At 48.2% G+C, this 26,108-nt stretch overlaps 2 protein-coding genes across 3 annotated transcripts; one reads left to right on the top strand and one right to left on the bottom strand.

The window, feature by feature from the left end:
- Positions 1 to 4,104: 4,104 nt before the first annotated feature.
- On the bottom strand, positions 4,105 to 12,004 carry AIRIM (AFG2 interacting ribosome maturation factor). 2 transcript variants are annotated; one of them, XM_079776990.1, is made up of 5 exons: positions 11,709 to 12,004; positions 11,280 to 11,554; positions 8,800 to 8,979; positions 6,134 to 6,256; positions 4,105 to 5,979 (listed from the first exon to the last, which is right to left on the bottom strand). In XM_079776990.1, exons 2-4 carry the CDS (start codon positions 11,552 to 11,554, stop codon positions 6,154 to 6,156), a joined length of 558 nt encoding a protein of 185 aa, XP_079633116.1. In that variant the 5' UTR covers positions 11,709 to 12,004; the 3' UTR covers positions 4,105 to 5,979; positions 6,134 to 6,153. The 2 variants fall into 2 exon arrangements, with proteins under 2 accessions (XP_079633116.1, XP_079633115.1); XM_079776989.1 differs by having other exon boundaries at positions 6,134 to 6,252; positions 11,709 to 12,000.
- A 128-nt stretch (positions 12,005 to 12,132) lies between these two features.
- CDCA8 (cell division cycle associated 8) lies at positions 12,133 to 25,518 on the top strand. The gene is made up of 11 exons (XM_079776988.1): positions 12,133 to 12,258; positions 12,423 to 12,535; positions 12,670 to 12,798; positions 14,194 to 14,234; positions 16,316 to 16,388; positions 18,094 to 18,179; positions 19,516 to 19,580; positions 20,696 to 20,791; positions 22,290 to 22,416; positions 23,097 to 23,183; positions 24,288 to 25,518. Exons 2-11 carry the CDS (start codon positions 12,439 to 12,441, stop codon positions 24,330 to 24,332), a joined length of 846 nt encoding a protein of 281 aa, XP_079633114.1. The 5' UTR covers positions 12,133 to 12,258; positions 12,423 to 12,438; the 3' UTR covers positions 24,333 to 25,518.
- Positions 25,519 to 26,108: the final 590 nt, after the last annotated feature.

Here is a 26,108-nt window from a genome sequence, read left to right as displayed (position 1 = left end):
CAGGGAAGCCTGAGGTTGGAGGGGGTGCAAATAGGAGGGTGGAGCTGTGCCCTTGATGTGGTTGCTGGGCCCAGTTGGGGCTGTCTGTCGCCACTGGCCCAGGGTTTGGCTGGGACAGCAACCACCATTTCCGCTGGTGTGGCAATGCCGGGTGGATCTGGGAGCCCGGGCCAGGCGGGGCTGGGGGAGGGAGGGATGCTCTGCTTAGTCTGGTCTGAGGCTCTTTGTCATTGGGGTGGGGTCCACTCCTGTCCTGTTTCCCTTCCATCACCGGCCCAGCTCCTAGACCCCAGCCCCTCCACAGGAGCAGGTGCTTCCTCCTGGTGGAATGCGTTAACTAGAAGTCTCTTCTGAAAGGTGATGAGGGGCGAGGAGCTGGTGAGGACACTTAGGAGTTGGTATTCGAAGGGCAGTTAAATACTGTCACCTGATAGAGATTGGTAGAGGTTGGCTGTAACCAGAAGACTGGGTAGCAGGAGCCTTTGCGAGTGAGGCAAGGTTAGATTCCTCATTAAAAAACAAGTAATCCCTGGCTGGTGTTGCTCAGTGAGTTGAGCGTCGTCCCATGTACCAAAAGGTTGCCGATTGGACTCCCAGTCAGGGCACATGCCCGGGTTGCGGGCTCCATCCCCAGTAGGGGTGTGCAGGAGGCAGCTGATTGATGTTTCTCTCTCGAATGCTCCCCCTCTCCCTTCCACTTTGTCCAAAATCAATAAAAACATTTTAAAACAACAACCAAGTAACCTGCTTTGTGCAGGCCTAAATTTGGACTTGGGAGGAGAGAGGATCTGTCTACAGCTTTGGGGAAGCTACTTGCAGTAGGACCAGAGCATAATTTGCAGGGCCCTGTGCAAATGAAAACCCAGCCTCTTGTTAAAAAACTAAAGGGTTTCAAGAGGGTGACAGCAGAGCATTAGGCCAAGCTGGGGACCTTGTAAGCAAAGGTCGCACGCCCATGAAGCCGCCCTGAAGTGGGGACCAGGGAAAGTGAGCAAAGGATGAGGCCACATGAAGGGCAGCCACAGGGGTCTCCTTCTGACCTAGAGGTCTCCTGACCAAAAGAGAGAACCTGTCGACACACAGGTGAATAAACCAACATTTCCTAAACGGATAGCACGCTCCACTGAGGTGTCTGCAGCTTTCCCAAGTCACCAGAACACCTCAGGCCAACCAGCATCCTCAGTGTCCAGGTCTTCCCTTATTTGGAGGAGGAAGGGCATTTGAATTTCATCTCCAGCTTGGGGAGCTCGGAATGCTGGGGAAAGGTTTCCTGCTTGGAGATCATGTGGGAAAAGGGCCTCTGGAGCGGTTTCTTTAATTTACAGACCAGACAACCTAGGATAGGGCCCTTTGGCAAGAACTAAAGGTGATGCCCCAGAAAAGAATCAAAGAATTAAGAACGGGCTGGGCTGGCACTGTCCTTCAGCTCCCCCGCCCCCCGCCCCGCCCCGCCTCCTCCACCCCCGGGGTTCGTGTGGCTGGGAAGCCTTACGTCTCCCTTGCACAGGAAGGATCCAAACCAGCTTTCAAGGCGACATAAGCCAGGGGTAATTTTTAGCACAGACGTAACTTTCTAGTTCCTTTTTCCTGCCCCTCATTTCTCAGTTGCCTTTAAAGAGGCCGCAGAGAGTTGAAAAACAAATCCAAGTTTAAAGAGACAAGTGCAAAAATGCAAACTGGGCAAGGGGACAGAGCCGCCAGCTGGACAAAATGTGCCTGGAAAACAGCATCCTCCGCTTGGCAGGTGCCGGGGATTTATGGTTGAGTTTTGCAGACGTTTCATCACGTTATGAGCCAGCTCAGGAGACCCTCATAAAACTCTTATATGAAAGAACAAACTAGCTGATAAAAGTCAGCTGCTGCCTATAAACGCACTGTGGGGACTGCAATTGAGAGGAGGATTTATTAGTCTGGGCTCTCTGTGCAAATTGAGTCCTACTGCGCACGTCTGGACCAGGAAGAGCAGAGCCTGAGCGCGGAGGGTGGCTCCCAGCCCACAGGATGGCCCTCCGGCCCTGCTGACGCCCTCCCCCATCCCTTTCCTCTGGTTCAGACCAGGGGAAAGGTTCTCACCGAAATCAAGTTGCTGGGGGCCTGCTCTTACATTTCCCTTTCTTGCCGCCCACAAAAAGCCACAGAAAGAATCAGTCACTCTCCATCCACTGCATTCCCTGTATACCATGGGCTTACGGATCTGTCTGGCCCACTCAACTGTGTGCCTCTTACTTCACTTTGTATCACTGGTCATCGGTTCTGTGCTGGGCACGCGGGAGGCCTCTGAAGGAGTAAATGCAGATGTGGCCGGCTGCAAGGCACCATGTACGTAAGTTGTTCCTACCCCACTCCAAACGCATGGAGGTGGGGTGTGGACAGAGCCGATGTGCCTGTTGGACTTGAGGACGAGCTGGGTGTTGAAAAGTAACAGGGAAGAAGCGGGCAATGAGGAAGTTATTAAGGCTAGTTTCTTCCCCAGAGAAGGGCAATTCTTGTGGCTAGTCTGCCAGCTCTCTCTCTCTCTCTCTGAGCTGCTTCTTTTTCTCAGGATTAAGGTTATTTCTTAAAGAAAATGAGGCCTACTTGATAAGAAGGCTGGCACACCTAGACCCTCCCCACACATCCTGGGTCAGAATCTCTGGGGCTCAGAAAAGATGACTTTCCTTAGCACGATGTAGAAACCAAGAAGGAGCCTTCCAGGAATGACGGGAGGAGGGAGAGTGCCTGGAAGCGGCAGCCTCCCCCACCCCCCCACACACACCACTGGCTCTCTCCTCCCAGCCCCTGGCATAAAGAGCAAAAGTGTAAGACTCTGGCAGACAGCCCAGGATTCACTCCAGCCCTCCTGGCTAGGGGACCAGAAGGGAGGGTAACTGGCAAGGTTGCAGCTACCCAGCGCCGTGGGTGCCCTGTGCCACTGGCACGCCAGACGGGGAAGCACTGCACTTACCTCTGTTTGGAGGAACCACGTCCCGTGCAGGGCTGTTGTCCCTGCTGAGGAGGTGTCAGGGATGCTTTTGCCTCTGTGGCAAGGAGGGAACAGTGGTGCAAGGGAAAGACCCCTCTCACCAGAACCCGGTGCAAATTCTGGCAAGTCACTGACAAGCTATGCGCCCTCGGAAAACACCGTCTCTCAAAAATACCCGTTCCACAGCAGAGCTATGCACTTGGTAGGTGACCAATAAATCTCAATGAATTTCAACCCCTTAAATGTTCATGAATTTACCAAAAGCCCTCACATACCTCCTCTCACTTAAAACGCACAACACTGTGAGGACATATACCATCTTCTCCATTATATAGATGAAGAAACCGAAACTTGGAGGGGAAATGACTCACCCAATGTTACCTGTGCTGGGACTTGAACCCAGGTCTGGGTCACTAGCAATTCAGCAAGCCTTCCCTGAGCTGATTATCAACGCACCCTTATCCCTGAGCCTGCTGCTCCATGGGAAGAAGGAATTATTAACCACCTAATGCTTGAACAAGTCGCAGACGGTTCCTGGCCCCTATCATCCAGATTAAAATCAAACATAATACAATCACTTTAAGCCTGGACTCTCCTTGGGCGGGGAGAAGTCCTCCTCTGAGCTAGGATCCTGCTAACTTTGAAAAACCCCTACTCTGCCTGAGAGAACAGTCTTGAGGTTGATGTCTAAATGGGGATAGGGTAGAGACAGGAAAGAAAGAAACCTAAATTCATTTCATCCCAACGGACTGTCTCACTGACAGGGAACGCGTCCTGAACTCAGAGCCTATTTTCCCAACTGAGGGAAACAGAAAAGAACTCGCATTTGCTATCTCAACCCAAAGCCAGTGGCACGGTTGGAGGAGTGTTAGGACTCCCACTATGATGATTCTCCCCCTACATTAGTTTCTAAATGTAATATGATTCCAGTAAAAATACCAACAGAATTCTTCTTTTTTATTGGGGCTGAGTGGATGGGATGGGATCAGCTAATTGAAAAAAAGCATCACGAGCAGGGGTGAGAGTGGAGGGAGGGTTGCTGATACCTAACCGACATTAAGACTATAGACAGCCTACTCGCCCACGAGTCAGGGCTAGTTAAATAAATTATGGTATGCCCACACAACAGAAAACTCGGCAACTGCTTTAGAAAAAACAAGGCACAAAACTGGGCCTATACTTTACTATTTGTGTAAAATTATGGAGAAGACACATAAACATATTTGCTTGTTGTATTCGTTAACAATTGCTGTGGAGCCCAAAACTTAATGACTTAAGACATTTATTGTTTCCATGGGTCAGGAATCGGCACAGCTTAGCTGCTTGCCTCTGGCGTGGCCCTCACGAGGGTGTCGTCAAGCAGTTAGCTGGGGCTGCGGTCTCACCTGAAGGAGAGGGTCTGCTTCCAAGCTCGCTCAGTGGCTGCCGGCAGGCTTCAGTCTCTCACCTGGGCTCTCCACAGGTTGCCCCCGGCAGCGCAGCTGACTTGCCCCAGGATGAGGGATCCAAGCGAGGGGGAGACATCACCCAAGATGGACGTTGCAGTCTTTTTCATAATTTAGTTTCAGAAGTGACATCCCACCATGTCCGCAGTATTCTCTTCCCTAAAAGCAAATCTGGAAGTCCAGACCACACTGACGGGAAAAAGATGTCCACGGGCGTGAGATTGTTCTGGTTGTCTTAGAGGTTACCCACCACTGCATTTATATAAGCAGAGTATTTTGGGGAGGATATGCCAGAATCATTAAACACTGGCTGCCTCGAGGAAAGGGACTGAGTAACTGAGGGAGAACTTTTCAATCAATATATGTTTTGTATAAAACAACAAGCACAACACCTGGCACTCAGCACTTCGCTTAGCCCGTCCCCTGTGCATGGAATGCCCTGCAGTCCTCTCCTAGCCCCAGGTAAAAGGAGCCTCAAGCCCAACTGTGAAGTCTTCTCACAGTGAGTTATCGCCTCTCTTCTCCCACAGCATTGTTTTTAGCTCCGATACAACACTTTTATTATCATATTACAATTCAAATCTCTTCAACTCAGCCTTGTCCCTGGATCATCAGCATCAACATTACCTGGAACCTCGTTAAAAATCCAGAATCTAGAACCTCACCCCAGAACTACAGAATCTGAATCTAAATTTTAACAAGACACCAGAGACTTACATGCACATTAAAGCTTGAGAAACAATGATTTAGATCTTTCCCTGATTGCGCTGCAAACCTTTCTCAGCTCTTTTTCATCTGTGACGAAAACACATCATAAGACCTGATCACTGACTCTGGGCTGGGGTTCCCCCACCCCTGCAGCTATTCCAAGATCAGAGGAATGTGGCAAGTCAGTTGCCAGCATTGGTCATAAAACTCATCATTTTAGGAGTCACACTATCCCGTTACTTACTCTCACATAGTAAGCAACAGAGGACAGCATTCAGAATCATTCATGCTGCACCACCTCCCCCTGGTGGTAGGCTCTGGGAATTGAAACTGGTTTGATAAGGAGCTATATTGCACTTGGAAAACAATTACTGTTTTCTATCAACATCACCCTTATTTCTTTAAATCATCAAAGTCACTTTATCGTTCTTCAAAGAATCAGGTATGAACACAAATACACCAAACCAGGACTTGGTGCCAACCAGGCTCAGAGCTTTGGATGATGCCAACGGTGGTGTCCTTCCTTCCTTACCACTTCTGTGGCTGCTGCTTCTGTCCTGGGTGTTCTTCAGTGCCTCTCCTGCATCTCTCTGCCTCCACCCACTCCCCTGAGCCTTAGGAAAGAGTGAGGTGTGGCCCACGTACCCTCAGCCGTGACCTGGCAGGGAGAATCCCAAACAATTCTCCCAAGAGCCAGTCCTTAGGCTGTAGGCCATTTTTCAAATAAACCCGGTTGCAATATCGATATTTCTTAAGAAATAGCAGAGTGCAGCACTGTTGACCTTCAACTGTGTCCCTCTGGTCTCCAGATAAACACATGGCTTCCTTACTCTTCCAGGAAGAAGGAAACATTCAGTAGGATGTCTGGAATAGGAAGAGAGAACCGTGACTTACCACCTCTCCAGGCTGACAGGAGAGACAGAGGCACTGTGAGGGCACCTCTACAATGCTCCCAAAGAAGCAAGACATGGGGACAGAAGGGAGGAGGGAGACATGAAGGAGTAAGCCAAACCAGTACCTGGTACCAAGTCTTGGTGTTCATCTTCCGAAATCCGGTCCCAGGCTATGGGCAAAGCTTGGATGCTTGCCAAGTCTCCCCAATGGATTGAGGACAGGAGGTACTTTCTCTTCAGGTACCTTCCTGGAAGTTAAGGACCGCTCAAAAAGAAAAGGAAATATATTGAAGGAGAAAAATACCCTGGAGAGAGCTAGAAAGCGCCTAAAAGTGAAAGTGCAGCTATCGTGAAATTTTCCACCGGCAGGACTGGCCCACGCTACCCATCTTCACGGGGCACCTCTTCACTCACGTGGCTCTGCGCTCAGGGACAGAGGAGTGGAACACTGCCCTGCAGTCCAGGACCTCGCCACGGCGAGGAAACACCAGAAACTGAGGAGAAAGAATCTAAGTGACACATGAGGTAAACGTCAGAGGAAGTGCGAGGATGAATTCATCCAGTTTAGGGGCACCAGGAAGATCCCAGCTGGCAGGAAACGCATAAGCAAAGGCATGGAGGTGGGGAAGTCTGGGACGGACTCAGGGACAAGTAAACATTCCAGCGTGGCTGGCATGGAACAATGTGTCGAGTAGCAGGAGAGGTGGTTGAGCCAGAACACAAAGAGCATTGCAGCCCAGTGTGGGGATTCTGCATTTTGCTCACCTCCCAACAGGAGCTACTAAAAACTCCTACACATGCAATAGGATCAGAACTCGACCTCCTGAAGAAATGTGGGCTGAGGTCACTCATTTGGGATGGCTTACAGGGAAAGAAGCCAGAGACAGAAGCAAGAGGCTGCATGTGATTAAAAGTCCAAGTGAGAGGTAAGAAACCATGGAAGAGGCCATGCGGATAGAGAAACAATATATAAAACGCACCAGGGAAACAGGTTAAAAGGATTTGACAGGTGACTCTGTAAACATGCTCAGAGCAGTACCTGGCACATAACAAGTGCTCAGTAATATTAGCTGCAGCTGCAGCTCCTACTGCCCATGCTGCTGCTGGAATTGAAAAAGAAAACAGAGGGAAAGGGGGAAGATACTGCTTAAGTCTTCAGAGTGGGTGATTATACACAGTTGATTCTACAACTAAAGGAAAAGGAAGTAGAATGTGAGGGCTAGATAGAGGAGCTCAATTCTAAATCTGAGTGTGCAGGTCCATAAGCAATCCAGTTGGAGGCATCTAAAGAAAGCTTGGATTTGGGAGTTATTCAAATGAAGGTAGACATTTAAGCCTGTGTATCAGGCAAGAATCGAGAGAAAAAGGCCATCCACTAAATGATCTTTCCGCTTCTACTCTTGCTCCACACCATCCCAAGTCTTTCCTCAGAACAAAGCCAGGGTGGTTTTGGTAAAAACAGGTTTGCTTATGTAAAAACCTTCTAATAGCCTTCCATCTCATTCAAAGTGAAAGCCAAAATCCTTTCAAAGACCTCAAGGCCCTACAAGATGTAGCCCCTCTCCTGTTAGGTTCCCCTCTTTACTCTGCTCTAACCACACTGCTTCCTTACTAGTTCCTGAACATTCAGGCATGCTCTCACTTCAGGCCTTTGCACTTGATGTCTTCTCTCAGGTGTCACTTTCTCAGTGAGGCCTGCCCTGCCCACCCTATTTAAAATCACCACCTTGCCCTAACCGGTTTGGCTCAGTGGATAGAGCATCAGCCTGCGGACTGGGGGGTCCCGGGTTTGATTCCAGTCAAGGTTGCGGGCACATCCCCAGTAGGGAGTGTGCAGGAGGCAGCTGACTGATGTTTCTCTCTCGTCGATGTCTCTAACTCTCTATCCTTCTCCCTTCCTCTCTGTAAAAAATCAATAAAATATATTTTTTAAAATAAAATAAAATCACCACCTCACCCTCAGCCCTCACTTTCTCTGCTTTATTTTTCTCCATAGCACTCATCACCATCTGACATTCTACATGTTTTCCTTTTTTAACACCCAGAAACTAGAAAAATGCCTGGCAGGTAATAGCTACTCAATAAATGAATTGAGAAATAATTGTAGAAAGAACCGAAGTTCAGGAACCAAAGAGAACTGACCCATACTATACCATGTTGTAATTCTGTGAAAAATGAAATTAAAAGACTTCCTGGGCCCTAGCTGGTTTGGCTCAGTGGATAGAGCGTCAGCCTGGGGACCGAAGAGTCCCGGGTTCAATTCCGGTCAAAGGCACGTACCTCAGTTGCAGGCTCCTCCCCAGCCCAGGCCCTGGTCGGGGCGCATGCAGGAGGCAACCAATCAATGTGTTTCTCTCACATTGATATTTCTCTCTGTCTTCCCCTCTCTCTAAAAATCAATGGGAAAAATAAATAAATAAATAAATAAATAAATAAATAAATAAATAAATATTAATGGAAAAATATCCTCAGGTGAGGATTTAAAAAATAAATAAAAAATAAAAAACTTCCGCCGAAACCGGTTTGGCTCAGTAGATAGAGCGTCGGCCTGGGGACTCAAGGGTCCCAGGTTCGATTCCGGTCAAGGGCATGTACCTTGGTTGCGGGCACATCCCCAGTAGGGGGTGTGCAAGAGGCAGCTAATCTCTCTCATCGATGTTTCTAACTCTCTATCCCTCTCTCTTCCTCTCTGTAAAAAATCAATAAAATATATTAAAAAAAAAAAAAAAAAAAAAAAAAAAAACTTCCTGGAACAGCCCTGGATACTATTTGAAATGTGTGCAAAGGATACGAACTTCGATAATGTCTCTCAATATCTTGCAGCCATTCCAACATGTCAGCCACAGAGGGGCTCACCGCCGAAGCCTGCAGGACAGCGTCCATGCCGATCGCGTCTGCGTGCTGCTCATAGACCTGAAGCACTTGTCCCACGTGGCTGCTGACAGTGTCACGCACCTTGAGGAGGGCAGCTCTGGGGGAAAGGGCCTGGTATTAGGCGTTATCATGAGGAAGGCAGAAGACAGGGTTCCTCGACTGGCACACTGACATTTTGGACCACATGATTCTTTGTGGAGGAGCGCTGCCCTGTGCACTGTAGGATGTTTAGCATCATCCCTGGCCTCTCCCCACTAGACGGCAGGACCAAACCATGCCCCCACTCTCTCCAAGCTGTGACAATCAATGATGTCTCCAGGTATTGCCAAATGTCCCAATGGGGAAAAACTGCCTCCAAATGACACCCACTTATGTAAGGAGATTGGTGACGGTGCCTTGGAGGTCGGGGTGGCTCAAGAATTAAGAATTTACTTAAAGATGGAGAAGATACATAAGTTACATGGCTTTCAAAGAAAGTAATGACCAAGGGGCCTGAGGCTGCCATAAAGCTGTATAAGAAAAGCAACTGCTCACACATGAATGTGAAAAGGGAATAAGAGGCAACTGAAGCAACAAACCAGTACTATCCAGATGTTGCCCAGCCCCATCCTAGTAAATTCTTGAATGGTAAAAGTTTAGGCTAGCAGTGCACACAGACTAATGTGCTTAGGAAAGTTTCTTTTTCTCTCTCATATAAAGCCAGTCTGTTTTGCTCACTGCGCATCCTAAGTACCTCGAACACTGAGACTGGCACATAGAACAAACACTTGTTGAATGAATAAAAAGGGTTATTGTGAAGATTAAATGCAATAATGCACATAAAATGCTGAGAGAAGTTCCCAGCTTGTGGTAAATATTGTTATTACTCCATTGGTGACTCCAAGGGGCCCAACCACCAAGGCAAAGTTTACAATTTCCTAAAGGGCAAGGCATTCCTTAGCTTGGAATTGTGGCTTCCAAAAACGTTTGACCGTGACTCATAATTTCAAAGTAGACTTAAAATAACCGCCCAATATCCACACACACACATATGTAAACAATTAAAATAAAAATTCATTCTCTTAGAATATACCATGACCTAATATTTAATTGACTATCTCTTCTACTCAACTAAGGAGTTAAATCCGGTTCATTGTTGTAGTCCCAGAACTTTGTGCTTGGCATCCCACTGGTGCTTAATAAATGTATTTTGTACAAATGAATACAAAGAAGGTCCCCATTTTTGACAGTTTCGTATTAGTCTATGGCAGTGGTCGGCAAACCACAGCTCGCGAGCCAGATGCGGCTCTTTAGCCCCTTGAGTGTGGCTCGTCCACAAAATACCACATGCGGGCGCGCACGTACAGTGCGATTGAAACTTCGTGGCCCATGCGCAGAAGTCGGTTTTCGGCCTGGGCGAGTCTATTTTGAAGAAGCGGCATTAGAAGAAGTGGGGGTGTCGGTCGCATGTGGCTCGCGAGCCGCGGTTTGCCGACGACTGGTCTATGGCATATACTCTATACGCTAGAACCATCTTCTGTTCTGGTCAAGGCAAGGCCACCTGTGCCCTGTCTTTCCTCTACCCTCATAACCTGTAACTAAGGTAGAGTCTAACATCAGGCATAATGAGGGCTGACAGATGTGCTACTCCTGGTTGCAGACGCCAATGCACAGCAGAACAAAGTGGTGGTTCAGGCACACGTGGGTGAGAACCCCAGCTTTGCTATTTACTAGCTGTGAGACCAGAGGCAATCTGTTTGAGCCTCAGTTTCCTCACCTGCAAAATGGGGTTAAGTGAGGTTAAGACACAGAGGTGCTGAAAAGATTTTATGCAATAATGTATGTAACACCCTTAGCTCTGACACCCTCCAAGTTCACAACATACAACTGACCCTTCAACAATAATATGGGCTTTAACTGTGCAGGTCTACTTATATGGGGATTTTCTTCAATTGACCAGCACTGCTCAAACCTGCGTTGTTCAAGGGTTAACTCTGCAGCTGGGAACCCATGTACGGGGAGGGCCAACTGTAGTTACACGTAGACTTTCCATGGCACTGGACGTCATCCCTAACCCCAAGTGTTGTTCAAGGGTTCACTGTAGTTCCTCGTTGCTTTCGGCCAAAGGAAACTACAGAAGAGAGCTAATCAGCATTCTCCACTGCTTCTCTATTTTACTTTTTTAACTTCTGCTCAGTCCACCGCAGCCACACCTGGCCTCCGACCAGGGAAATGCCAGAAGATGGTACTCAGACAGAGGTCCCTGCAACAGATGCAAAGAAGGTAAGACTGAGGCACCTCCAAATGCCATGCTCTCGAGTAAGGAAGAAAACACCTTCCTGACTGAGCCTCGCGACTTATGGAACACCCGGTTTGAACATCTTCCCGCCCAGAGCGCCAAGGAGCCTCCCCTCTTACAGCCGCTCTCCCAGCTGGTCCAGGACGGTGTCGCCGGCCTCCAGCTGCTTGCGCCTCAGCCGCTCCTTCAAACCCGGGAAGGCCCGGAGCGCCGGCACATCCTCAAACCGCAGGTTCTGCGCCGCCTGCAGCTGCTCGGCCAGGTTGCCGAGGGAGGCCAGGAGGGGCGGGCAGTCCCTCAGGGTGCTCCGCCACAGGCCCTGCTGCTCCTCCACCACAGGAAAGCACTTCTTCAGGGCCTCCTGCACAGCCAGCAAGGGCCCGTCTTGAGTCATCTGTTGCGGGAGGGGGGAAAAACAGCATTCGGGTCCCAAGTCGGTAGGGGAAGCACCAGGTCAAGGGTGGGAGTTATTTCCGTTCCCAGATGAGTTTCAGGTAGGGCTGTTTATCCCCTCCGACAGGAGCTTCCGGCGCGAGGCGCTGGCTTACCTTTAGAGGGGCTCCCGGGAGGCGGGTCGCTGGTCTCGCCACTCGGGAAGGGTTTCCCCGACTGTCCCTAGGGAGGATCTGACGGGGCTGCAGACGGCGGATTCCCGGGGCCCAAGCCCGGCCGCCCCAGCGCCGGACCGGTTGTGCTTCCGGAATCTTGTCTCTTGTCCTTGAGACGGCCGGTCGCTTCCCTTAAACCAGCGGGAAAACGCAAAAGCTTAAAGACGCCGTCCAATTCCGAGGACCCGCCGGAGCCGCTGGCCTACGCCCGCAGTTCCTCTGAGCACGGTCCGCTACGCAGTTAAGTCGCGAAACTTTGCCGTCAGGCCGCAGTGCTTTCTGGGGACTGTAGTCCTACCTGTGAGCCGGCGGCCGACACAAGAGCTTCTTTGTGATTGGGTGCCGTGGGCCCGCCTTCTAAGACCGCGACTTCTCATTCGTCAGCCTGTGGCAGTTTGAATTTCGCGACGGCGGTCGCACGTCTCGGTAGCCCCAGAGCCGCTCCCTCGCTGTTTGAGCGGCGAGGTTTCCCCTTGTTTGGGGTCCGCAGGTACGTTCCTCGCGACTGCTTTACGCTCAGGCCCCGAAGGTCAACCCCCTCCACGAACCCTTTGGGGCGCGCGTCCGCCCTCTCCCGCGCCTTCGCGGCCCCCTACTTTCCCTCCCCAGTCTCCGCCTCTAACCCCTTGGGGCTCGGTTCCCCGCTCCCCGCAGCCGCTACTGAGGCGCCATGGCTCCGGCTAGGAAGGGCAGCCGTCGGGTGACCAAAACCAACTTGTTACGGAGCCGGAAGCTCGCCTCCTTTCTTAAGGACTTCGACCGTGAAGGTAAGGGCCGAGCCCGGGTCGTAGCGGCTCCGGGGCGATCGCGGGGTGCTGGCGGATTGGCCGCGGGCAGCACGGGTTCCAGGCTCCATTCACCCACCGGGGACCCCGGTTCTGTCGACTTGGCTCTATCGCAGTGCAAATACGATCCAAGCAAATTCTGTCTGACGGGCTGAACATCCTCAAGGAGATGGATAACTTGTACAACATCGAGATCCTGCGGCTCCCCAAGGCCCTGCGCGAGATGAACTGCCTCGACTACTTCGGTAAGCGCCGCCGGAGTGTCCCCGGGCTTCGCCCTGGAGCCCGCTGCTCACCCAACAGCCTTCACCTTAGTTAGGTCCTCCGTGGTCACTGCAGGAAGTAGAAGGTTTGCCCCGGCCAGTGGCTCCGTGGTTAAAGCGTCAGCCTGTGCACGGGGGCGGGGGGTGGGGGGGTGGGGACCAATCGATGTCTCTCTCTTACATCAGTGTTTCTTTCTCTCCTCCGCCTTCCTCCCTCCTTCTCTCCCTCCCACTCTAAAAGTCAATGGAAAAAATAACCTGGGGTGAGGATTTAAAAAAAAAAGCTGCAGATTTAATCTCCTTAGCACTTACCATCATCTACCCCTGCAGATAGTCAAATGTTTTCTCTAAAAGGCCATATAATATCTTAAGGCCTTCTGGGCCAGCGGGTTATTATTAATTACCCAGTATGTAGCCTCCTTCTGAGATAGAAATGCATGGTTTCCTTAGAAGTAGACTTTTAATGATCCTTTTGGCTTGCCCTTTTGCTTATTAATCCATTTGTTTGCACATTTCTACAAATATTCATTGAACATGTATGAGCCCCAATGAAGCGATGTCGAATTAAAACTATGTTATTCAAGGACTCGCTGTTTTAACTAATTTTATCCTCATAAAAAATGTATTATTAAAATTACCCCTGTTTTATAGATGACAAGATTAAGGCACAGAAAGATTGGTTGCTTTGCTCGAGATCTCATGAGCTGGTTAGTGCAGAGTTTATTTGAATGTAGGCATATTCTGGTTCCAAACCCTAAGTTCTTAACTGTCATACAGGATACCTTGAGAGTTTCTAGCAGGAAGACCTAAGCTAACTTTTTATTCTACATCTAACCTTGCACAGACCTCTTCATTCAACACACATTAACTACATACCTACTGTATGGCACGTTTTGCCAAAAACTATGGATATTATCTCTGTCCTCAAGGAATTCAGTTCAAGACCCGGAGGGTGGGGGGAGAGAAAAGACTTAAACTGCTTTGAGTGGTTGTTGGGTTGGGTGAGGATAAACAACTAACGCAGCAATCTGCTGTCATAGACAAATAAGCAGAGTTTTGGGTTTGAGCTCAGTTTCAAAGGATGAGTTAGAAATTTGTTGGGTGCAGAGGAATATTTTGGGCACAGGAAATAATACCAGGGCACTGAGTCTCAGAAAACAGTGGCACATTTGGAAACTAACAGGAACTTTTTAGTTTGGTAGAACATAGACTAGGTCATGAGGAGGACAAGTCAAGCTTGGAGAAAGATTAGACTAGATTATGAAGGTCCTCAAATTATTGGGGCTTACTCTGGTCCCGTTTTAGAAAGATAGCTCATCATGGGAAGATGATTTATGATTAGACTGATAGTAACTGAACAAAATGTTCTTTTTCAAGCCCTTGGAGGAAACAAGCAGGCCCTGGAGGAGGCAGCGACGGTAAGTGACTTGACCTGTTTTGGAACTGTAAGTTGGGTCTGTTCACACATCCAACCAATGGATGCTTACTATGGAAGAGGTTCCATAGGGGACTTTATCTGTACCTAGGTACCTATGATAAAGTTTAATGTATAAATTAGGCACAGTAAAAGATTAATAATACAATAGAACAATTATAATAATATACTTTAATAATAGTTATGGGAATGTGGTCTCTCTCAAAATAGCTTACTGTACTATATCGCCTTTTCACTTAATGAAGCACTTTCCAGTTCTTTTTGGCATATCCAGAATTGCCCGCATCACTACTCTTGTGCTTGGGGCCAGATGGGTACTGCAGGACTAATGGGTAGGTAGCATATACACAGCATGGAAACGTTGGATAAAGGGATGATTCATGTCCTAGGACACAGCTGGACGATGCAAGATTTCATCACCTGCTCAGAACAGCATGCAATTCAGAACTTGTGGGTTATTTTGGGAATTTTCCATTTAATATTTTGCAGGTTGACTGCAAGTTAACTGAAATTGCAGAAAGTGAAACCATGAATTGGGGTGGCATCCTTACAGTGAGAGGATTACTGTACTATGATTTATTACAGTGGAAGGATTCAAAGCAGATCTGCAAAGGGAAAAATGCATGGGGCAAAGTCCAGAGGAAACCAGGCTCAAGCTCCCAAGAGTCCTCTCCCAGTGGAGACACACAGGACATGCTTAATTCAGCACCTTACCTACCAGAAAAGCTCCTTAGAGACTTAATGTGCAGGGTTTTATTAGGGGCAGTCACATCTTCTGCCTAGCAGTACCAAAATGCCAGACTTCCAGAAGGAAAGCAGGTATTCAGCCTAAACCATGTTGTTTGTATAAATCTTAGGCACAGGGAGCCTCTTTTATCAGGGAATAGTGGGGACGCTGAAGTCCAAGTTCTAGTGCCATCCACTGGCCAACCATGTAACCATGGATATCAGTTAACTCTTCTGCATGTTAGGTAATGGTGTCCTGCCACCAATGATTCCTTCATAGCATGCCAGCTGGCTATAGAGATGGCAGAAAGTTGGCCAGCACTTTCCATCCCATCAACCATCACACATCACTAACCTACTACAGCACTGTTTCTTGCTAAGCCTGGACAGCCTCAGAATCCTTCTCTGAGTGCTCCATGAAGTCCCTCCCAACCCAGAGATAAAACCTTATCACTCAGAGTCTATGGCAACTATTCTGATAGTTACACATGCCCTACAAGGAAAAGCCTACGAATCATGCCTGCTCTTGACTAGTCTCATACATATAGGTAGCCACCATTTGGGAAGAAGTTTAATTAAAGGGGTGACTGGAAGCCTTTTTGAAGGGCCCAAGATCACAGTGGAAAACCTAGACTTAAAAAGAGGAAAATGAGAAGTCTGACACAGCACCAGGTGTTATCCAATGTGGGTCATTTTGAACTTGTATTGGTTGCTGATGGAATGTGAACAAGTATAACCACTTTGGAAAATGATTTGGCATAATGTCAAGGCTGAACATTTGTGTACCCTATAGCCCTATAATGCCCTATCTCTAAGTATATAGCCAAGAGCAAACTTGGACATACATGTCTGACAGTTCAAAGTAGCAGTGTTTGTGATAGCAAAAGACTGGACAAGAGATTAGACAAATCCACTATGATAGAGTCACAGTAGAGTATTATATAAAAGAGATTAACTACAAATAGTGGTCAGAAACAAAACTAAACAAAATATTATTTGAAGCACAGATACATTTGTGAAAATATATACACACACTTTCTTTCAAGCAAATGGAATGGGAGTGGTTATTTCTGGAGAATGACAGTTAGAAGACTGGTCACCTTTGGAGGAAAGACAAGGAGATGGAACAGGGAAGAGTAGGTACCTAGGAGCAAGTTATTGTCGATGCTCTGGGTTCTGGGTGGTATGGTGGGCTTATGGGAGTCTGTTGTGTTAGAATTAACAATCTTTCGAATGTATTAAGTGATATGCTTTAAAAAGAATTGTTTTTCATTTAAAAATATTGTTCCTCATATTCGATGGACTATGCCTAGTGTTTTCTGGCTGTTTTTATCACAGGCTGACCTGGATATCACAGAAATAAACAAGCTAACAGCAAAAGCTATTCAGACACCCCTGAAATCTACCAGAAGTGAGTACTTTTCAAAATCCCTTGTTGAACTGAGAGAGCTGAGGCCCAGGGTGGTTGGCTGGCTGCATAGGGAGGCCTCACTGATGGAGCCTCTTCCCTCTTGTGTCTGATCCTCAGTCTTGTAAATAAAAAAATGTGATTTTTGCAGCTGCATTCAGTTAATTATATGCAAGAATGATACTAACCAAACTCCCCAGACTGATGTATGAGTGAAAGTGAAAGGATAAAAACAAAAGTTGTGCCCTAGCTGGTTTGCCTCAGTGAATAGAGTGTCGGCCTGTAGACTGAAGGGTTCCAGGTTCGATTCCGGTCAAGGGCACATGCCTGGGTTGCAGGCTTGATCCCCATTAGGGGATGTGCAGGAGGCAGCTGATCAGTGATTCTCTCTCATCACTGATGTTTCTCTCTTTTTCCATCTCCCTTCCTCTCTGAAATCAATAAAGATATATATATATTTTTAAAAAGCTGTGCTGGAAACCAAACATGTTGTCTGCTTGCTTCCCCTGAGTTGGAGAAGTTAGCAAGATTTACAGAAGTGTTACAGGACAGGGCCATACCAGCTGCAGCTCTCCCTGATCATAGGGTTGAGAGAGAACTATAAAAGGACTAACTTTCTCAGAACGTTAGTTTCATGTTACTAGATTCAGTGACCCACACGTGTAAATGGCTCTCAAAAGTATGCCCCACACTGGAAACACCAAATAAAAGTAACAAAGACCTTGTTCTTATGGAGCACACATCCCAGGTCTCATGATAGCCCTATAAAGTGACCACTGCCTTTTATAGATAAGGAAACTGAGGAGCCACCATGAAGCCATGTGATCAAGTTAGTGGTGAGGCCAGGTCTCAAGCTCATGTCTGTCCGATTACACAGTCTACACTTTTTTTTTTTAATCCTCACCCGAGGATATCTTTCCATTGATTTTTAGGGAGAGTAGAAGAGAGGGAAAGACAGAGAAATATTGATGTGAAGAAACATATTGATTGGTTGCCTCCTGCACATGCCGGACTAAGGCCCGGGCCAGGGAGGAGCCTACAACTGAGGTACATGCCCTTAGCCGGAATCGAACCCAGGACACTTTGGATCTGCAGGCCAACACTATCCACGGAGCCAAACCACCGAGGGCTCTTTTACTTTTTTTAATGTTTTTATTGACTTGAGAGAGAGAGGAAGGGAGAGGGAGAGAGAGAAATATCGATCAGCTGCCTCCTGCATGTCCCCTACTGGGGATAGAGCCCCCAACCCGGGCCTGTGCTCTCACAGGGAATCGAACCGTGACCTCTGGGTTCCTGGGTCGATGCTCAACCACTGAGCCACACCTGCCGGGCAGTCTACACTCTTAACACGTTAAGCGCCATGTCAGTGACCAGTGAGTGACACTATACTTTCCGTTTGGACCTCGTCAGTCTCTGGCTGCCAGCATCATCCATGAAATCGGATATCGCCGGCCAAACGGGAAGGAAGACAAAACAGGCTTGGCGCTTATTAATCAGAATGCTGGCTGACCATAACAGGGCATCATATCGGGTTTCTTAACCACTACAGTTTCCGTTGTCTAAACCCTCTTTTTTTTTTTTAATTATCTTTATATTGGGTCTATTTGCTTACAGCCTAAGATTGCTTTAGTTTTTTTTCCTATAAGAAATGTGAATGTATGAAAGTTTATTCTCATGAGAAATATCATTGTTAAACTGTTTCTTGTAGCACGAAAGGTAATGAATGAAATGAAAGTGCAAGAAGAAGATGAAGAAGAAGAAGAAAATAAAAATAAGAAACTTAAAACTTCCAAAGTAAGTAGGTACTCAGATTTTTGTATTTCCCCGTCTGTGGTCTGACAGATGGGGAAATATAAAAATACTTAAAATACAGTGTTGCCCTCCCAGAGTTCACAGTTTAGTAGAGAAGATCCCAGTTAAATAGCTGATAACAAACACGATCATAGAAGTATGTACAGCGTGCGTAGGCGTAGAGAGGAAGCTATTAAGGCTTACCTATTCTCTTGGGACACAACCAGGCCTTTAAGGTGAATGAGATTTCATTAGCTGGAAAAGAAAGGGAAGGGAATTCCCAGAGTAGGTCTGAGGGTGCCCATGTAAGGAACAGGAAGCAGTTTGAAATGGCTGGGATATAAGTTGTGAAGGCAGTTTGGGTAGAGTAGGGGCCAGATAATGAATGGCCTGTGCTCCAGGTTTGGAAGTTCAGTTTCATCGGGTAGGAAGTGGTGAGTGACCTCGCCAGATCTGTATATCAGAATAGTATTCAGGATAAATGGGAGAGGGCAAAAACTGGGAGAAGGAAACCAGTAGGGAGGCTATTGTAACTCGTGGATGAGCCTCTGACCCTATCAAAAGAGCTGGTGTTGAGATAAGATTTAAAAGGGAGAATGGGCAAGATTGGTGGAGGGAGGAACGGAAACCAGAGGTGACTAAATGGTTTCTAGCTTAGGCAGCTGCCGTCTGGTGGCATGCGGGACACAGGAGGAAGAGTGGTGCTGGGTTTGGGGAACAGTTCACATGTTAGTTGTTTGACATGTTGAGCATGTAACACTTTTCCGGGACATGTAGCCTAGACAGAAATTTCATCCTGGAGCTCAGGGAGGAGGAGGAGATTGAGAGTCACACTGGCTCCCAGGTCTTCAGGTGGTCGTCCCAGTGTGGGAGTCGTGCTGTGCAGGGAGGGTGTGGAAAAGGAGGTGAGAGAGAGAAGCTTGTGAGACACTGCAGAGGGAAGGTGAGGGAGGAGGGAATCGTCAGAAGATAAGGAGTGGTTGTTGTCACGCATCTCCCAGGACACAGGAGGCATGAGGACGGCTGCGGTTTCCTGTATTGGGCACCTGGGATGCACCTTTTCAGTGGCACTTTATGTAGGGGGGCGGGGGGTGGATGGGCGTGACCAGCCAGGCTGCAATCAGTTCAAAAGACATTCAACCTTAATTTTGGCCAAAATCTTCTCTTTTGGAAACCAAGCCAGGTTTGAGGCCTTAGTTGATCAGTTATGTTCTGAGTTACATCTGTGAGTTAGACCTTCATATGTTCAATATTAGGTTTCTTTTCCAGAGCTGGTTCCCCTGTCCCCTTTGCAGGAAAGGCTTTTTGTAACCTCATTTTCATTTGATTGTGACTTCAGGTCAAAAGGTGCCCTCCATCCAGGAAAAGAATGCAGTCCATACAAGGAAAAGGCAAAAGCAAAAGGTAATGGCTTTTCCCAGTTCAGCTGTGTGGTGTTGGGTTGATTGCAGAGCCACATTCATTATGGCAGAACTAGGGGCCAGAGGACTTTTGTGGCTTGTGTTCTTGTAGAGCTTCAAGTCATCAAATCCTTGGGTATCTGAACTGAGGGGCTTCTCGAAATGATCTGAACCAATACCTCCTCCAGTTTTGCCCACATTCTCTATGCTCCCCCACATTTTTCAATGCAAACAGGGGGAATGAGGCCCAGTAATATGTGGTAAGCATTTCAGATTATTGTGTTTAGTTGCGTGACAGTCCGTGTGCAGAGTCACACCATAGTCGGTCACAGAGCAGCTGTCACTTACCCCAATGGGTAGTTTCTTCAAATGTCCTCCTGGTCCTGCTAAATAATCACCATGGAGCCCAGCCAGCGTGGCTCAGTGGTTGAGTGTCGATCTATGAACCAGGAGGTCACACTTCGATTCCCGGTCAGGGCACATGCCAAGGTTGTAGGCTCGATCCCCAGTGTGGGGCGAGCAGGGGGGCAGCCAACCAGTGATTCTCATCATTGATGTCTTTATCTCTCTCTCCCTTCCCCTTCCTCTCTGAAATAGATTTAAAAATATATATTTTTTTAAAAAAACAAGACTCACCATGGGCCTAACCTGATTCTGCTGGACCCCACTAAACCATTTGGGAGTGGGGGCTGCATCTTACACAAGCTGGGGAAAGTAGTGATGGGGGAGCCTGAAGGAGTGGACTCCTCTCAGTTCTTCCTCAGTAGTGGTAACTCCTGGCAAGAGGACCAGAACTCAGCTGGGGGGGGCCTGTCTCCTTCCTCTTATTCCGTTAGCTTGATTGAGGAGTCAGATTCTGGAGGTTGACTGTTTGGGTCCAAAATTGTGGCTCTCCTGATTGGCTGTGTGATCTTGGGCAAGTTATTTGAGAATAAGTTTCTGTATCTCTAAATGAGGATAATAGTGGTGCTTCTCATAGGGTTGTTGGGAGAATTACACGAGATTATGTAGGCGCTCAGGACAGTATCTGACAAGGTCAGTGCTCCAAGTGTTAGCTGCCCCTGCTGCTGCTGTCACTGGACCTGAGTTGTGCACCTAATGGCCATTTCTTACCTGTAGGTCAAGCAGTTTTAACACTGTTACCCCAGCTGTGGGCCGAATGGAGCTGTCCCTGGTGAAACCTACTCCAGGCCTGACGCCCAGATTTGACTCAAGGTGAGTACTGAGAGCCGGGCTTGGATTTGGGTGAGAGCCCCGTATTTAACTTCAGAAAAGAACATTGCTTAAGAAAATAACTCCTGACTCCGTGGCCCGAGCCCTCTCAGAAGAGGGTGATAGGCTGAGCTTCCTGGTGTTGTTTGCCTCTCCCTTGAGTGCAGATTCATCTGTTTCAGCAACAAAATGATTCTTCTCTTTATCTGATGAGAGAGCGATCTTTGTCTCTGATGACTAGGAGCTCTAGTGAAGTTTTGGTCTATTCTGAGTCTAATCAAAAGGTTTTTTTTTAATGGGTAGGCATTCTCCTATACCCGTGGGGGAAATTGACATCCTCTTTTAGGAGACCAGTATAAACAAGGGTGTTCTTGCAGTATAATTTATCCTTTCCCTTGGGCTGGTTAACTAAATAGGAAATGCCATATAGACATTTAAAAAGAAGTAGATCTGTATGCGCTGATGGATGTGTGGCGGGGGGTTGAGGGGGTGGCGGGGAAGCAGCTTCAGGATTACAAGCATCTCCAAGCCGTTGGAACACAGTGTGTCCTAGATCAGCGGTCGCCAACCTATCGGATCTCTCAGACCATCGGTTGGCAACCGCTGTCCTAGATGGATGGTCCCATCTGCTTTTACATACATAGAAAGTTTCTGGAAGGGTACATAAGGAACTGAGAGTGGTTATCCCCAGGGTGGGGGGAGGAGGAAGACTTACCTTCCGCTTTTAATTCCCATCTTCTTTAGCTTTGTTTTTCACGTGAGCATATAGCAAAGGACACTTGAGGAAAAATAATAGCATTGTAACTGACTTGAGAAAGTTAGAATTTGGGAATTAATATAATGATGTAATCTCTGAATCCTCCTCCTTGGACCCTGGAAAATTCCTCTTGATAGAAACACTTAGCTACTCTTGGAAGTACATTAACCATAGTTTTATTTCTGGATGGATGGATGACTGGCATTTATATGGAGCTCTGGACCTAAAATTGCATGGATAAGAATTGACTTGCTAAATGTATGTTTGATAATTACAATCTCCCTTCTCCAGCTGTGTTTAGTCATTACTGCTTAGAAAGATTCCCCCCCCCCTAATTTTAGAACTCTCCTTCTGAGAAATGTGTGATTTGAAAAGTGCAGATTGAGGCCAGGTGGGCTTTGTTTTTTGTTTTGTTTTAATCCTCACCGAGGGTATTTCCCATTGATTTTCAGAGAGAGTGGAAGAGAGAGGGAAAGGCAGAGAGAAATATCGATGTGAAAGAAACACACTGATTGGTTGCTCCTGCATGAGTCCCAACCAGGGCCTGGGCCAGGGAGGAGGCTGCAACTGAGATATGCGCCCTTGACCAGAATCGAACCTGGGACCCTTCCATCCACAGGCTGACACTCTATCCACTGAGCCACCACCGGCTAGGGCAAGGCCAGGTGGGCTCTGGAAGGGCTCAGCACCTGGTGTCATGCAGTCTGCCAAGCCGTCTTTACAGAGACTTCTCCCACTTTCTAGGGTCTTCAAGACCCCAGGCCTTCGAACTCCAGCAGCCAGAGAGCGGATCTACAACGTCTCAGTGAACGGCAGCCCTCTGGCCGACAGCAAAGAGATTTTCCTCACTGTGCCAGTGGGAGGCGGAGAGGTAAGTGTTTCATTCTGAGGGATGCCTGGCCACCGTGTGTTTTAGTTGCATGGATCCCGATCTCCATACTTGTATAAGACTCAGAACCCAGTTTCCTCTCCCAGATTAGGGGCCCAGACTGGGAAGATCCTTGCCCAGCTCGGGTTCCATTTGTTCATCTGCTAACATTTGGGCACCCATCTGTAGCAGACCCAAGATGTAGAAGACATTCCTGCCCTGGAGAAGCAGTTCAGTAGTTGTACAGGTTAACAGTTGAGGACACTGTCATCATGCGATGTGTGCAGTAATGGAGATACAGTGCGTCGTCTAGGAAGGGGAGCAGAAGAGTCCACTCTGTAACTCCCAGGGGTTCTGAAGCAGGCTGAGCCCACTTTCTCCGGGCTGAGTAGAGCAAGCTGTTGACCTCACCTCCTGGAAGGAAGGGTATTTTATCTCAGGTGTGGTCTGCAGGGCATTTCTAAGCTGATGGGGATGCCCTGGTACCCGGGTGATCGGGCAGCTGGCCCAGTGATGAGCACTGATGTCACTGTATCCTTAAGGACAACAGTGACAGCCTGTGTCCTGCCTGCCTTGCCTCATCCCCCTCCAAGGGCAGGACACGAAGGGGGCACACTGGGCTGCTAGATGGAGGTTCCCACCCTGAAGGACATGCAGTTTAACCCACTCTCCCCTCCACACAGAGCATGCGGTTATTGGCCAGTGATTTGAAGAGAGTCGATATTGCACAGCTGGATCCAGAGGCCTTGGGGAACATTAAGCAGCTGTCCGTAAGTCTCACACTTGTCTCCACACCTGAGCTGCCTCCAGGAGATTTCTTGGTTAGCTTTCCTTGGATTGTCTTTCAGGTCCAGGCTCACTCTTTGTACTTACAGCCTTCTTTCCCCCAGTGGATTTTGACTGATGTCATGCTTACCTGGTAGCAATTCTGTCCCTAAATTGATGTTGCATTTAGGTCCATCCAGAGTGCCTGCCACAGAAGTTCCTTAACAGAATCAAAATTCTGCCTCATTCAGGCAGTTGGTGCTTATATGTTAGGGCACAGTTGACCTCCAGGAACTTAGACTTCCTCACAGCAGTTCAGGAATGGGCAGTGGGGGTGGGGGAGTCTTATTACAAAGAATCCACAGAATCAAAGAAAGCGCTGAACAGCCAGGCCTTGCAGTGATGGGACCATCAGCAACAGGAGGTTACGGAGCTTCACTCTGGTGCGCCAGCTCCTTCAGCTCCTCTTGTCTCTGGGGCCCCACGCATATCTTTCTTCCTCTCCCCCCCCCCCCCCACCCCCTCCACAAGGCTCTTGGTTCTGTCCTCCCTCTGTGTTGGTTTGTAGGTGATCTCGGGTAGCCACACTTTCAACTCTAACTATTGCTTTATTTTCCAAGAAGTTAATTGGCTCAGGTTTGGTCACATGGGCCTCCCTGGTCCAGTCAGCATGGTCTTGGCTGGTGGGTGGGAGCACTTAGTGCAAACATGGCTGCCATAGCCCCACCTATCTGGGGCGCTTGGGAAGGGGACACCCAAGGAAGGGGACAAGGTGGGCTGCTTTATTGCACATAGGCCCAGTGCTGAGATCACAAAGCCAGCCACCCAAATCTGGTGACATTCATCATCTAGCTGGACCTACAGCAGAACTCTTCCCAAATTATACTTTCACTGTCTCAGGTGAGATGTTATTTTGCTCCTTTGTTCAGATGAGAAACGGAGAATCAGGAAGGTGAATTCTTTTGTGAAACAGACAGACTGGAGGGCTGAGATTCCCTCAGACCTGCCTCAGACACGTGCAGTGCTGCCTGAGTAGACTGTGAGTGGCTCCCTGGACAAGCATGCCCAGTGCCATCCTCTCTAAACGTCCTGTCTCCTTTCCTTTATAGAGCCGTCTTGCCCAAATCTGCAGCAGCATACGGACTCACAAATGAGGCTGCTATTCCAAGAAGCCAAATTTGACAGGATGGATCTTCAGTGGGCATTTCTGGGACCTTCTTCCCTTCAAGCTTATTGTCAGCTCTGAGAGCAGGAAGTGGTGTTCTCTTGGAGAATTCGGGACGTGGGGAGACACTGTTCCCTCATCTGTTAGACAAAGTTTTACTGTTCACACCTTCCAAAGACACTGCCCACTGCATCCCTGCGATCAAACCTTCCTGTCCTTCTCCCTGCTGAATTCTTCCTGCTCTCAGAGCTGCCGCTTTCTGCCTCCTGGACTCTGTCCTCTTTGCCATGCCCTGACTCCAGTGGAGGTGGCATGGAAGGACCTCATGTTCTTGTGCAAACTGTCTACTCACCCTCACCTGAGAACCCTGTGCATCTGGCATTTCCACTCTGTATGCTTGAGGCTGGGAGTTTGGGGCTCAGAGAAGTGAGTTCTGGGCCATGAGAGGGCAGACCCAGAACGCTGGGAGGAACTGTACAAGTGGGGCCAGGACAGCGAGTCAGGACCTGTCTCAGCATCCCATCCTCCTGTGGAATCTCACACCTGCTGTGCCAGTGGTTTTCAGGCTGACTTGTGGAATGGTGTTTTGTATTTATCTCGACCGAAGACCAAAAATTGGTGTGAAGGCAGTTTCCATGTCTTCCTCCTCTACCTCTCCAGCTAGTGGGGATTTGGATAAGGGAAGCGGAGGCTGAGATTAGTCTGGGATTTTATGTGACGGGCACAGAGGAGCTCTCTAAGCTCTCCGTGGCCCTGCGGTCCCTGCCAGGTCTGTAGACTGCAGCGAGCACTTCTCTCACTGGCTTCATTGAGGGAGCAGGTGTAACCTGCCTGGTCACCTCATTCCACGTTTGGCCTGTGCCCTGGGCATGGACTAGTTCCTTAGCACTGAAATCCCTGTGTGCCAGCCAGTGCCTCTGCCCCAAAGAATCATGGGATGTGGTCCAAGAATATGGGAACAGTTCCCACCACAGGCTTGGGGGCCACCGTTTTCTCATGTGTGTCTCTTTGCTGTACTTTGTATTATTTTGCGACATGACCATCCTAGTAACCCAGTCCTGTTTAAGTTGTATTCAATTCGAGTTGTTTTATGCTCCCTTTCCTGAGACTTTGTACATATTGTTTTCCTGAGTAATGGTATCTCTGATTTTTTCTAAGAGCTCCTGAGAGGTACCTGTTTTCAATAAACTGTGTGTTTGTTATTAATATGCACCTGCCTGTCATTTACAAGCTGTGCTCCCCGGACTGGAGGCAGTTTTGGAGCTGCAGCTATCAGGGTGGAGCCTTTGAACAGAAGGTGTGAAAACCTTGACTCCAGGCAGAAACTCGGATACCTGAAGAGGAGCCCTCACCCCAAGATCCAGGACATGGGGAACCTACCCCAAGACGTTTTTCTCCAACACATTCGTTCCATGAGCTAGAAATGTACACTGGGGAGGATAAAATCTGTCGGTCGTGTGTTTGCCTGTGTAGTCCCGTTGGCCAGGACAAAGAAGGGTGTGCACAGGTAATCAGTTCAGTGGGCTCCTTACTTCCCAGAGTTTTTTACATGGAAAACCATCAGCATGGCACTAAATCTGGGTCATTGCTTAGCTCAGTCATCTGACATGGATAGTTTATGGTGAAGGACCCTTCAGTCAGTGACAGCACATGGAATAATGGTTACTTCTTTCAAGTAATGTCCCCAGAGATTTCTTCTGTTCCCATCATTCTCTGGTACAGTGTTAGGAAGAGCTCGACATCAAGGAAACAGGATCCAACATGC

The sequence above is a fragment of the Cnephaeus nilssonii genome, assembly GCF_951640355.1.
Source record: "Cnephaeus nilssonii genome assembly, chromosome: 7".
In the NCBI taxonomy this organism is placed as follows: Eukaryota; Metazoa; Chordata; class Mammalia; order Chiroptera; family Vespertilionidae; genus Cnephaeus; species Cnephaeus nilssonii.
Note: the sequence above shows the minus strand (reverse complement) of the source record. Positions and strands in the feature narration are given on the sequence as shown.